This window comes from Phaseolus vulgaris, chromosome 9 (genome assembly GCF_051622355.1).
Source record: "Phaseolus vulgaris cultivar YP4 chromosome 9, ASM5162235v1, whole genome shotgun sequence".
Classification (NCBI taxonomy): Eukaryota; Viridiplantae; Streptophyta; class Magnoliopsida; order Fabales; family Fabaceae; genus Phaseolus; species Phaseolus vulgaris.
Window position 1 is genome coordinate 37,140,542 of NC_143506.1, and position 13,490 is coordinate 37,154,031.

At 29.7% G+C, this 13,490-nt stretch overlaps 1 protein-coding gene across 1 annotated transcript; it reads right to left on the reverse strand.

Moving 5' to 3' along the window:
* Positions 1-8,925: 8,925 nt before the first annotated feature.
* On the reverse strand, positions 8,926-10,548 carry LOC137821159 (putative WRKY transcription factor 11). The gene is made up of 3 exons (XM_068625626.2): positions 9,759-10,548; positions 9,551-9,676; positions 8,926-9,324 (listed from the first exon to the last, which is right to left on the reverse strand). The coding sequence occupies exons 1-3, from the start codon at positions 10,376-10,378 to the stop codon at positions 9,168-9,170; spliced, it is 903 nt and encodes a 300-aa protein (XP_068481727.1). The 5' UTR covers positions 10,379-10,548; the 3' UTR covers positions 8,926-9,167.
* Positions 10,549-13,490: the final 2,942 nt, after the last annotated feature.

The following is a 13,490-nucleotide window of genomic DNA, read 5'->3' on the forward strand; positions in this document are numbered from 1 at the left end:
CGGCGAGTATCTTGAGTTTATGTGATTATTTTCTAGTTTCTACCACAATCTTAGTTCACATTCATAATTCATAAAAAAGTTCTTTTGTAAAATTTGAAAAAAAAAATTGAAAAATTTCTCATTTATAACTCTATTTTGATTCTGAAAATAATTGCTTTGAGTTGATGAACTTTTAAAATTAGTGAACTTGAATCTACAAATAAATATAAAATATGAAAGAGTAAGTAGTTAAATAAATAAAAAAAAGAAAAAAAAGTAGATGAATAAAATAATATTTTATAATAAATTACATTATTTAGAAACCAATATTGTGACCATTTTTTTGGTATTTATATATTTGGTCACTAAATTAGTTTCTATATATTTAGTCACTAAGTTGGTTTTTATTTAATGGTAACTAAATTGGTTTCTAAATTAGATTCTAAATTGGTATCTAAAATTAGCGACCATGATTTTAGCCACTTAGTGCTATTAGTTTCTAAATTAGTCTCTAATTAAGTTAGTGACTATTTTTATCATTTTAGAAACCAAAAAATTTAGTTTCTAAAAGCAATTTTTCTTGTAGTGATTAGATTACTTCATTTATGTTTAGATAGATATATAATGTTTATTATGGCAGTCCTTTTTTATCTGTATTGGAGATAAAAATATATAAGCATTTTTTATTCTTTACATTACTAACAAATTATTAAATAAAAATAAATTTAAGAAAAAAAAATAATTAATTGTTATATTAATTAAATTAAATATTATTTTAAAAATTAAAAAATTTATTGATATAAAATAATTTTTATTATAATAAATAGTTTATAAATTGATATCTAATTAGCTACCAAGGTTTTAGCTACATATTATTTAGATTACAAGGTTGGTAGCTAAAACCTTAGTAACTAGATATCAATTTAAAAGTTATTTATCAATAATTAAAACTAATTTAGATATCAATAAATTTTTTAATATCTAAAATAGTATTTAATTTAGTCAATATAACAACTAATTTTTTTTATTTCTAAATTTGATTTCTATTTAATTATTTTCTTGTAGTGTTAGTATTTTTTTTTTTAATATTAGATTATAAACAAATTGGATTGTTTAAAAGGTTACAAGTTATTTAAAAAAGAATTTACAATTTAAACATTTACAAATTTAAGCAATCTTTAAACTAGATGTTCTAGTTTATTTTTTAGGTTTGATATAATATTTTATATATGCAATACTTTTGCTTGTAGATAATCAAGATTTATTATTTTTTTTATGCACATGTTCTTCTTCATTTATAGGCATATTTAAAAAGATGTTGGAAGTAACATATATTCTCTCTACCTTTCTTCTTTTAGGGCTAGTTGACTAAGATCTTTTTTATGATTTGAGTTGTTTTTTAGAGTTTGATTAACATATGTAGAAAATCATCAACTTTTTTTTTCTTCATAAAAGGTGTGCATGAATTCTTATAAGGTCATAGAAGTTGTTTTCTTATTAGAATCTACCTAGATAATTGTGATAAACTTCCATCAATTATAAATTGTCATATATGAGTGTAAACCATATAGATGTGTCTCCTACTAGTTGTTATGTCTAACCATATTTGAGAATGTAATGTGAAAGTATAAGCTTATAAACAGTGTCATGTTCTTAAGTTATAAACGGTTTTATGATATTTGATATTCTTGTTGCACTTTGATGCTTATGTGAACCATTGCCTAAAACATAAGTCCTAAATATATCTTATTTAAACCTTAGTACATGAAAAGTAAATTTTATATGTTATAATTAAAACATCAAGTATAACTTCATCTAGTGTACCTCAATAGTTGAAATTAAACTATCTGAGCATAAAAATCTGATGATAAATAATATTAGTTTTTTCAAAAATGGAAAATATAAATAGTGTAAGATATATAAACTTAACTAATTGATTTAAAGAAATTTTGGTATACGAAATAGGCATGAAAGCATGTTAGAATAATATGTTAATGAAAAGAAAATAGAGATCAAATATGTATATAGGAGTATAAATTTTGTGTACCGAAGTTTTATTAAAGCTTTTAAGTGATTAATACGTAACAAATCAGGATTGAGTATTATGACTCATTTCCAATCATTGCTTGATAGTTAAAAGTTTTACTTGTTGGAATTGATTATTTTATAAATTGGCGGCGATCGAACAAGCTTTTATTATCTCAACAAAAAAGTTTAAGAAAATTATTTAGAAGTACATTTATCGCTTTGGTGTCCCACGGACTTTGATAAATCATAATGAGACTCAATTAGTTAGTCATTAAGCCTATGAATTTTAGTCCCTCTTGTAGATGAAATAAATCTTCATATCAATTAAACACTCATAATCCAATGGACAACCTAAGGTTGTCAATAAGGTCATTTTTCAAAGGTTTGAAGCGTTGTTTATCTAAAGCAAAAACTTTATGGGTCAAAGAGCTCCCACATGTTTTATGAACATATCATACAACACTGCAATCTTCTACTAAGGAGTCCCCGTTTTGCTTAGTATATGGAATAGATGTTATGATACCTGTTTAAATTAATGAGTCATTGAACATGGTTCTTCATTTTAATGAAGAGGGGTTGCCAAAATCCAAGATATTACCAATAAAATATGGGATCATACTTGCATATAAATGACCGTAGTGAAACCACATAGTGAGCTCAAGTTCACTTCAAAGGTTAATCTGTGACAACTTTTGAGTTTCTAATTTGGAATTGAAAGGATTCAACTTAATAAATTTTTTAACAAGTTATCTCTGAATTTGGTAGGACAACATCAAATCTCAGGTCGTATCGTTTGAAAACATTCGATAACAACATAATACCAAGAATATGTAATGCAGAAAACCTTTGTTTTTTATTATTTTTGTAGTCACTAAGATGTATCTTGTCGTTGCTCTCTTTTTCTTTTGGAGTTTTTTTTCCTTATATTTGTGTTTTTGCTCAAAAGGTTTTTAGCAAGGTGTTTTTCCAAGTCAATAAAAAATAAAATTTCATGACACAGCTAATGAACTTAGACTCCGATAAATATCATACAACTTACTTGATTATATTATCCTATGAGATAAGCTTAAACTTTGACAAATGTTACGACCGACTATATTATATTAGCTTATGACCTATTAAACTTAAGCTTCAATGGTATGTGATTGACTTGACTATGTTATAGCATATGAGTTTAGGCTCTTATAGTTATTACACAACTAACTTAATACACTATTGATAAGCCTAGAATATTTCAATGCAATTATGTTAGTTGCGATATTGACAAACCTATGGATCATACAATTTTAAACTCAAAATTAAAAGATGCACTACAAAAAAAGTGTATATTGTGGCGGTTATTTTTGTATAAACTGACGTTTATAACCGCCACAATATACACTTGTGACGGTTTTCCAAACCGTCATAAAACTGGCCGCCACAAAGTTTAATGTGGCGGTTTTACGCTACCCGCCGCAACACCCGCCACTTTAAACATAGTGTAAATAGTGACGGTTTTTATATGTAAGTATTGTCAGTTATAACTGTCGCAATTTACATTCATTGAAGAAGATTTTGGCGCCATAATCTACATAAGTAGTGTCAGTTATAACCGTTGCAATTTACATTCATTGAAGAAGATTATGGCACCATTATATACGTAAATAGTGACATTTTTAACTAACGTAATTTTAATTCTGAATAAATAAAATTTAACCACCACGTTTTTATAATCTGTTTTATACAATTATAAAACTTAACCACCACTTTTTCATAATAAAATAAAATAATGTATAAAGTTATAATCTTTCATTCATTTCATTGAAAATTAAAACACATATAATAATGTTTATATATAATTAAAAATTAAAACACAAAAACTTCATAAATCTCTAATCAAGTTTAAAATTACAACACATAATTGTTAAAAAGTTCAATTAACATCATTTCAGTAATTGTTCAAGTTCCACAACTTCCCATCGTGCCTCTGATGTGTCCACCAGAAGGGGTTTTGTTTTAGAACTTGGTACTGCTTGAAATCAATGTGCACTCTCCATCCTTTATCATAAGCCAAAATGTGCCTATCCTTTTGAAACAGAGTGTTAATACGCGATATACCTCTCCCATGAATCCTGTAGAACAAATTAACATAACTTAGTAGGGAAATAAGTAGATTTGTCTCAAAGAAAAACACATGCACATTACCACTGCATTATCCAGAGTCACAACAACTACCTAAATACAAATATTAAGGTCAATAAAAAGTCAACAAAAATTCACTTCCAGATCTTCCAGGGTCAAACGTCTGTTTTGTGCCTGTGCTTCCTGTCTTTTCAATGCATATCAGCTCAAATATGCTATGAATCAATGAACTTGCTCTCCCAAGGCTGCATGATCCAAGAGAACATAAAGATAAAGTTTATTTTAATATATGACTCTTAATAAACCACATGACAAGGCAAATGCATACATATTAGTACATATAAGAGGAAGATAATTAAGGTTCACCTGTATATAACGATAAAGGTTGGGAATCAGTTGGTCCTCCTCGTGACTCATTCCACTCTTGAAGTGGGTTACTCCAACATTTGTCTGCTGATTGTATCGAAGATCACTTTGTGGAATCAAAATGTGACCCATGGACAACAATCCAAGCCCTCCTATTTCTTTAGGAGTGTAGAAAATGACAGGTGAGAACCTGATAAAAGATACAGTGGAGCATAGATTTGAACATTAAAACCCAGTATTTATGAATAAAATATTAAGAAACAACTAATATACCTACCATAAAAAAAAGAATTAATTACCTGCTAAAAGATATAGTGGAGCATAGATTTGAACATTAAAACCCAGTATTTATGAATAAAATATTAAGAAACAACTAATATACCTACCATAAAAAAAAAGAATTAATTACCTGCTAGGCGTCTTTGAGTTGAGCCCAATCTTAATACGAGTCTGAATTTTATTTTCACATTTAACTAGCAAATCTAAAAGCTCTTGGGTATGCACAGTTGCCTCTCGAAAATAAGTCATAAGCCTTGAAAACAAACAAAGACCATGGGAAACCAATGATGACCTCTTCACAGACTATCCACAATTCAACTTCACTCGCCAATTAAAACTATATTTTCAACCATAATCATGATAAATTAGACACCCAAGGCCAGTTAAATATGTTGAAAAGCAAGTTTGGATTATCCTTGCTGTAAACAGAAACAAAGTTGTTCTCCCACTCCAATGTTGAGATGCTTCAAGGAAGACGATTCTTCATATCCCAAAAGACACTCCTCCCAAGATCGACTGAATGATAACAATTAAAATGTCAAACAAATTAAGAACCAAACGTCAATATATAATATACTACAATATTAATATATTATAATAATTGTATGAGAAATGTCATGTGATGGAGAGTTTAGTATTATGGAATTCACAAATTTGACTTCTCAAGTCTACTAAAATACTAGTGTACGACTATAAACTTATACTTCACGTATTTTTTTTATTAGGAATCAAGAAACATATATACCCCGGAACCACTTATTATCAACATTATAAAAAGTATAATTAATCCATTTTTATGAATATTAATTCTCAATAAAGTTAGTAGATATTTGTCAGCATATAATGGAAAAAAGATATTAAAATTTAATCAAATTTTGGTTTCATAGATGTGGATCTAATTCTACTGATTAATTTCTTTGCCAAGTTTTAATACTTTGTGGATCTAATTCTTTAGCCAGGCAATAATGGCTAGTTAATTTGTATTGTTTCTATATATAGGTTAATAATATACATGGGAAAACCATATAAAAAATCATGGTGTAGGAAGGTTCACCCAAGGTTTTGCTGCCTTCCTCTGCAGACAAACATTTCATTGTTATCATATCTGGTTTCTTGTGATAAGTTTGTCATGGTTTCAAAGATATTAGTGTGACTATTTAATTCCCACTTTTCCTTTCTACTCCCTATATAACTATACATCACCAAGTTCATCCTTTGTTTTTGAAGAGGTAACATGGAGATATCAAGAAACTTACAAGTGTAACTTTATATCAGAAAAATTCAGGATTTCCTTCAATCTGCATAAAAAGCTCTCGTGCAGCTTCAACTATGCCTGAATGCCCAAGGTGGGGGAATGATGAAGTCACATCATAATGAATGTAGTTGCAACTGCAAACAGAACATAAAATGTTGAAGTGAGGGACTAGAATATTGTGTTGGACCATAGAAAGGATCTATACAGTTTGGCCCATATAAAACTATTACACATTGGAACTGAAACTATAAGGTATATAGAGAAGATGATTTATGCAGATAAATGTAACTCAATAGGGATGTCATTACTCATTAGCCTTTGTTTATAAACAGTTTATAATCAGACATCATAGCATAACATGTCAAAATTCATTTTCCATGGTATGTATGTCACAACCTTCTAAGTCATTGAAAACCAATCTGACAACAATACCAGAGGATATGTAGTTGTCCTAAAATTTAGAAGTTTAAAATTTCATCTTAAAATTGTGAGGATTGTTTATTGCTTGGTGTATTGCTCTATCAATTTCAGAACAGTGTACTGACTCAAAAATAGTTATTCTGTAAACAAAACTTAGCTATTTTTTTGGTGCTTAAAATATTATAATCCTAGTAGTACCTTCATAAGCTTCCCACGTTGCCCCATCATTCTGAGGGCACAAGGTATTGGTAAATTAAATATGTTACTAATATAAGCAGTGACAACGTACGCCTTAGCTATTGAAACAGTTATCTCCCTGAATCTTGATCGATAACTTACAAGACAAAATGGCTTGAATAGATGTAAATATTGTCCTACAGTATTGTCCTGTCAATAGGCTTTCGATTTGTGATTTCAGAATACATGTGACAAGCACAAAATTCTAACACAATTTTGTATTACCACTCTAGGCAGAGAGCGCTAGGGTTCGTGTGAGGCAGACATCGCTAGGGTTCGTGTGAGGCAGACATTGCTAGGGTTTGTGTGAGGCAGAGAGCGCTCGGTTCGTGTGGAAGCAGCAAGCGCTAGGGTCTGTGTGAGGCAGCGAGCGCTAGGGTTCGTGTGAGTGTGAGGCAGAGAGAAGGACAAGAGTGAAACCGTTAGAGTTAGGGTTCACTCTGGTTTTCAAAATGAAATTCAAAAAAAAATTATTTTCTTAAGTTTTCAAAAAGAATTCATTTTTCAAGTGAAAAACTGAAGGATTTTTAAATCAAGTTAAAAATGTGAATATAGGAATAAAGCAAGTTTTCAATTCTGAAGGAAAATTATGACGGTTAAAAATGACATAATTTGAAAGATAATTATGGCGATTAATGAAATGACGTATTATACTGAAATTTGTGGCAGTTATCAATAACCGTCATATTAAAACCGCCACTTTTTACACATTTTTTTTGTAGTGATGTTGATTGAAGGGTAATACAAAGAGCACAAGTAGCTTTTATCCGAAATAAATAAGTTTTTGCTACATATTATAAGTGAATAGTATTGAAAGCAAAAACATTTGGTTCGTACATTGTTCAACAATCTTGCCATTATGATACATCAAAATAAGTTACATTCATCATCATCATGATTCTCATCACACCACCACCATCAACCACCATTAAAATAAGTTACAATCAATAAACTTATTTCTCTTCTACTATTACCACATCCACAACAATCTTTCAAAGGTCAACAATCGAGTGGTCTATTATAAGATTGATTACCTTAACTTGTTCCATGACAACCCTATTTTTTTTACTATTTTTGTTTTTAGGGCGATTTTAAAGTCACTTGGTATTTCCTTTTCTGGCTCTAACTTTCAAAAACTGCTATATACTCATCCTTACTAGCCTTATGAACTTTGTGTTTGTTTTGAACTTGGTTAGATTTTCTTTGAAAATCGCATACTCTATTTTTAACTCTTTGATGTCACCTTTTAGTCAATCAAGCAAGTTCATCATTAGTTTCTTTCTTAGCTTGCACTTGCTTTTTCTCATTTGTCCACACCTCTTAGGCTCAAATTTCAACCATCACCACTAAAACAATTGCTTTGCTAAGGTAATTTTGCATACCATAACACCTATCTCTCCTGTTGTACTTGCTCAATTCCTTAACATCAACTTCTTGCAAGTTGTATGCTTGAAGGCAATTCTAGTTAGCAAAGGTAGTTAACAAAAAAAACATTATATATATAAAACATTCACTTAAATGGTATTAGTGAGAAAAAGATAACATTTGTAAAAGGAGTAATGAATGGCAAAAAGATGTTCAAGTTTTCTGCAAACATTATCTCAAAATAGCATATTGTGTCCTTAGATAATTTTTCACCCTTAGGATTGTATACCTTTCAGTCTCCTTAAACTCAATTAATGTTTAATCTCTTAGTATACATTTACATATAAGTACAAATTGATTGCGTGTTGGATTGTATTGTCAGCCATTAATCAACCTAGTTTATTGTCTTTTGACTTATACTTTGTATCAGAAAAACAAAAGGTTAAAAGAAAAGAAAATAAAATAAAATAATAAAAATGTATATTGATTAAAATACATGTGAATTAAGTAACAGAAAAGAATTTGAATTGTTTAGTTTAAATTTGGTGAATGATTGAATAAATGAAAAAGGTTGGGTTGCGTAAGTGAATGGAAGAGGAGTGAGTGAGTCAAAGAGATATAAAGTAAAGTAACGGTGAATGGGACCCACTGCCCATAACAACCATTGACCTGTTCTGTTCCTTCCCCACTTTCCCCAACTTTCATTACTCTAAATTATTCCAACTCCACATGGGTCCCACCCCTTGACTTTTTTTCCTCCCTTTTTTCAACAAAACGAATCTAATCTTTCAACTTAGATCTCCCAATCTTATTATTCTTATTATTACTACTATTCAATTCAATACATACATACAAAATAATTCAACTCCCACATCAAATCAAATAAATAAATAAATCCATTTTAGAATAATTTTCATTTGCATAATATTTCCATTTCCTTCGGTCAAATTTACACAAAACTCCTCGTCAAATTTAGTCGACTCCGTCAAAGTCCGCACCGCAAAAGTTGACTTCCATGCCCATTTTTTCTGCCTTTCAACCTCGCATCCGCCGTTACCGTCACGGCCACACGGACACTTCCGTCAAGTTTCCGACACCACGCGGTTCGTCAACTACCTCAGAGCCCGAAACCAACGCCGGTTGCGGCAGGTAACGGCAGCGCGTGATGGTGCTCGCCCTCGTACGTCACTATCAGCATCTTCGGGTCATCTTGCGCGCGCTCCACGTGCTTCCTCGCCGGACACCCTTTCACGGTGCTGCACTTGTAGTACCCACTGCCAGAAACACACCAATTCTCCATTAAGAAACTTCAATTCTAGATTCCAATTGAATACCACTTTAACTACGTGAATTACTGAAACCAAGTTTCGATTCCAATTGAAGAACTGTTATGTGTATGTTTTACCCTTAAATTAAAAATCGATTTTTTAACTGACATTGAGATCGGCATTTGACTATAACCGATTCAACAGGGCGAGGGAAGAAAGAATAGAATAATACCGAGGAAAAGGTGAACCCTTGATCGGTTTCTGGCCGTACTTTCTCCACGAGTACTCGTCCGGTGGGATGTCGGCGATCTTGGAACTTATCGCCGGAACGCGGATCGTTTTTTTCACGCGTGATTTCCTGAGAAAAAAGAAACCAACGTCAGTTCCTCTGTTTGTTTGTGGGATAAATTAATAATTTTCTAAAGGGTGTGGGGAAAAACCTTTTCTTGGAGCAGTGGCAGGAGGGTTTGGCGGACAGCGCGGCGTCGCGGCACTTTTTCCTGTGGGAGGAGCATAGAGGGGGTTTGGCGGCGGAGGGAGGGAGGAAAGGGCCGATCTTGCCGTCGGAGACGCTGGCGTCGTTGGTGACGGAGGATAAGAAGGAAGAGGAGGTGGTGGGGGTGGTGGAAAGAGTGAGGGTTTCGTCTTTGTTGCAGGGCTTAGAGTTGAGAATGGTGGGTTTAACGAAATCCAAAGTAAAGCCTGGTTGGGATTGAGGTTGTGGTTGTGGTTGTGGTTGTGGCTCTGGTTGCGGCTGGGCCTGGGCCTGGGTCGGTGCACGGCGGAAGCGAGCGTGACCGGTGCGGTTGAGAAGGTTAATGACTTGTTTGAACTTAGAGACGGTGAAGTCGGTGATTTCGGAGCAGTCAAGGTTGTTAAGGCTAACGTTGTTGTTGCTGTTGTTAGAAGAAGAAGAAAAAGAAGAAGAGTTGCAGGCAGAGGGAGAAAGGAGTCGAATGAGATGCTCCATGCTTTTCAAACCAGCCGAAGCAGCTTCTTGAATTGCTAACTGTTCCTCCATCCTTGTTCTGGGAAGAAGATCGAGCATATCCAGTGCCATGAAACACGAAGAATCCTAGGAAGAGAGAAAGGAAAAGAGGTTTTGGTTTGGTTTTTGGTTTCGGTGTGGGAAGAGAAGAGGTTATAAAAGAGAGAGAGAGGGTTGGAAAGTCAAACAAGTTTCGTGGATCCAAGGGCGAACATTGGTTGCAACAGAGCAAAGTACGCCACGACAAACCAAGAGTTACTGTGAAGGTCCAAAAGAGGTGTTAGTGGTGGGTCCCACTTTCCTTCGTTAAGTGGCCAACAGATAAGAAACCAGAACAAAATAAAAATATGCAAAAACCACACCATTACAAAATATCATTATGCTTAATAATCTCTATTCTCTGCATCATCTCTTTTTCTTTTACCCTTTTCGTTATCTCTCTTTCACTATATATAATCTCATTATAATAATAATACTAAATAAAATCATTATTAACCATAACTTCTTAATAAATAATAAATAATCATTCAACATGCAAGTTATTAATTAATTTTCTTTTTCTTTTTCTGGAAAAAGTTATTTACACTATTCAATACTATTCTGTAAGGACGAAGGCAGTGTTTATAAAGACATAATTTCCTTTCTTTGCAAGTAAGTCAGTCAACGCTTTTAAATGTGCTGTAATACTTTTTTTCTCTCCTAAATATGTCTCTTTCTTTAAAAAATAAACAAATAATTTCTATCAAACTTTTTATATGTATTTTTTATTAATATTTTTTTCACATAATTAGAAGTGCATCATCCCAAATAAAAACACTTCTATATATTAAACTGTATTATATTAAATTATAAAAATAATTAATGCACTATAAAAAGTATTAAATAATAATTAATATTTTAAAAAATAATAATTAATTATTATATTTATTAAATTATATGCTATTTTATAAATTTAAAAACTATTAATATCTAAAGTAATTTAATTACTAATAAGGATTTGTAAAATAATTTCTAATATTAATTATCGAGATTTAATTATTAACTATCTTAAACTCTAAACTAATTTCTAATTATAATAAAAAATTTAAAATAATTAGTAATGTTAGATATAAATTAACAAATATTTAAAAAATTTATATTAATAATAACAATTATTTTAGATATTCCTAATTTTCAATTTATATTTAACTTAAAATTAATATTTTGATTAATTATTTTATCTTTAAATTAATTATCATTTACTATTTTTCTAGTAATATTACTTTGAAAATAATTAAAAATATTAAGTACTTTCAACTTTTGCATCATACACACTCTATATATAATAAGAAGTTTTATAAATGTATTATAAGTTTAAATATGTTTTTATCTTATATGTATTTAATCATTTCTATCTTTTAATTCTTTTATTTATTATTTCATTAAATTTAATTTTTTATAACTTTAATTCATGATGCGTCACCCTACTTATAGAGTGTGTTATATTTCATAGTTTTAATTTCTGACTTGTTATTATAAGGATTATGTAATTTGTTATTCCAGTTCTTATAAATTCGTAAAGTTTCCACACAAGTTCTTATTTTTAATAATTCTCTTAAAATTTGGAAAGAAAAATTATCATAGCACTACACTAAAAAAAATCATTAATTGTTATAGTTACTAAATTAGAGATATTTTAGAAACTAAAAAGGTTTTTCACTTCTAAATTAATTTTTATTATTTTTAAATAATTTTTAAATTGATACCTAATTAGCTGTCAAGATTTTTTTACCAAATTTAAAATATAAATAAATGATAATTAATTAGATATCAATTTAAAAATTATTTATCAATAATAAAAATTAATTTAAAAATTAATAACTTTTTTAATCTTTAAAATTATCTATAATTTATATAACTATAATAACTAATTATTTTTGTCTTTAAAATTAAATTTTATTTAATAATTTTTTATGTTGATCACACAACAATAAAAATATAAAATTAATCAAATAGAAAATAAATGTATAGTTCTTATAGTATATACTAGAAGTATGTTATTTTATTGTTGAATAGATGTCTCATAAGAAATAGAAAAGTATTGCCCAACGATGTGATCGAAAACTTGGTCTTTGCATCTTTTGTTTTTGTCCTTTTGTTTGTGGTTGACTATGTGCTTCAGAAGCATTGGTGTAAAAGCAAAAAGCAAGTTATGGGATTTTAGGTTTTGAAATTAAGCATTCATTCTAAATACGATTTTAATAAAGCTAAACTAATAATTCACTTCATGAAACGACGTAAAATGGATCACTCCTTTTTTTTCTTTTCCAAGGTCAAAGCCTCAAAACTTAATTTCGCACTGTTTACTATAAAATCAAAAGTACTCAAACCAATCTTTTTCTCATTTCAATGCATGGAGAGTTTCAAAAGCTTGGAATCAAATTACTCATGCATTTATTTATTTATTTATTTATTTTGAAATATGATTCTTTTTCTATGACTCAGAAAATATTATTTTTTATTAATTCAAGACGTGAATCTTATATAATATATTTACCTGCATGAAGATTATAAAACTCAATTTATGGTTAACCAAAATGACCATATGTGTCAGTGCTACAAGTTGTGTGAGAAATAAATCTAATGAGCAAAAACAAATCCTAATATTATATTTTTGTTTTCAGATGTTTGCAAAATTGCAAGACTCGTTTTCACATGAATTTTACCATATTTGTGACTCTTATATTAGTTCACACATCAGTATAATGTTCATACAGGTAAACATGATAAGAAAAGTTATATATTTTGAATTAGTCAAACCACAATAAAAATTCTCTCTCAAAAATAAAATGAAAAAACCCATTATTCTAGAAAGGTCAAATTGACCCAAATGAAAAGAAAATAACTAAAATTATTTTTAAAAATAATAAAATAAGCATTAAAATAAAATAAAAGACTAAATCTATATTTAATCTATTTATTATTTATAATTATTTAAAATAGATCTAAATAATCATGGTTAACAAAACCCTTGACATCAAAGGATATATAACCAAACCACACGTTTAGAAGACTAGACCACCACATAAATTACATTCAGTACAAATAAAATAAAGGATTAATACTTTTTATGCAACTATTATGATTATCTTTTTATTTTATACCACTATTTGATTTTGTTTTTTAAATTAATCTTATTTAAAAA

Excerpts from the sequence above, each read along its gene's own strand:
- LOC137821159 (XM_068625626.2), bottom strand. The coding sequence starts at position 10,378 with ATGGCACTGGATATGCTCGATCTTCTTCCCAGAACAAGGATGGAGGAA. Across the intron at positions 9,677-9,758 it reads TGCCACTGCTCCAAGAAAAG|GAAATCACGCGTGAAAAAAA; the intron begins GTTTTTCCCCAC and ends CTTTTTTCTCAG. Across the intron at positions 9,325-9,550 it reads AAGGGTTCACCTTTTCCTCG|TGGGTACTACAAGTGCAGCA; the intron begins GTATTATTCTAT and ends TGTTTCTGGCAG.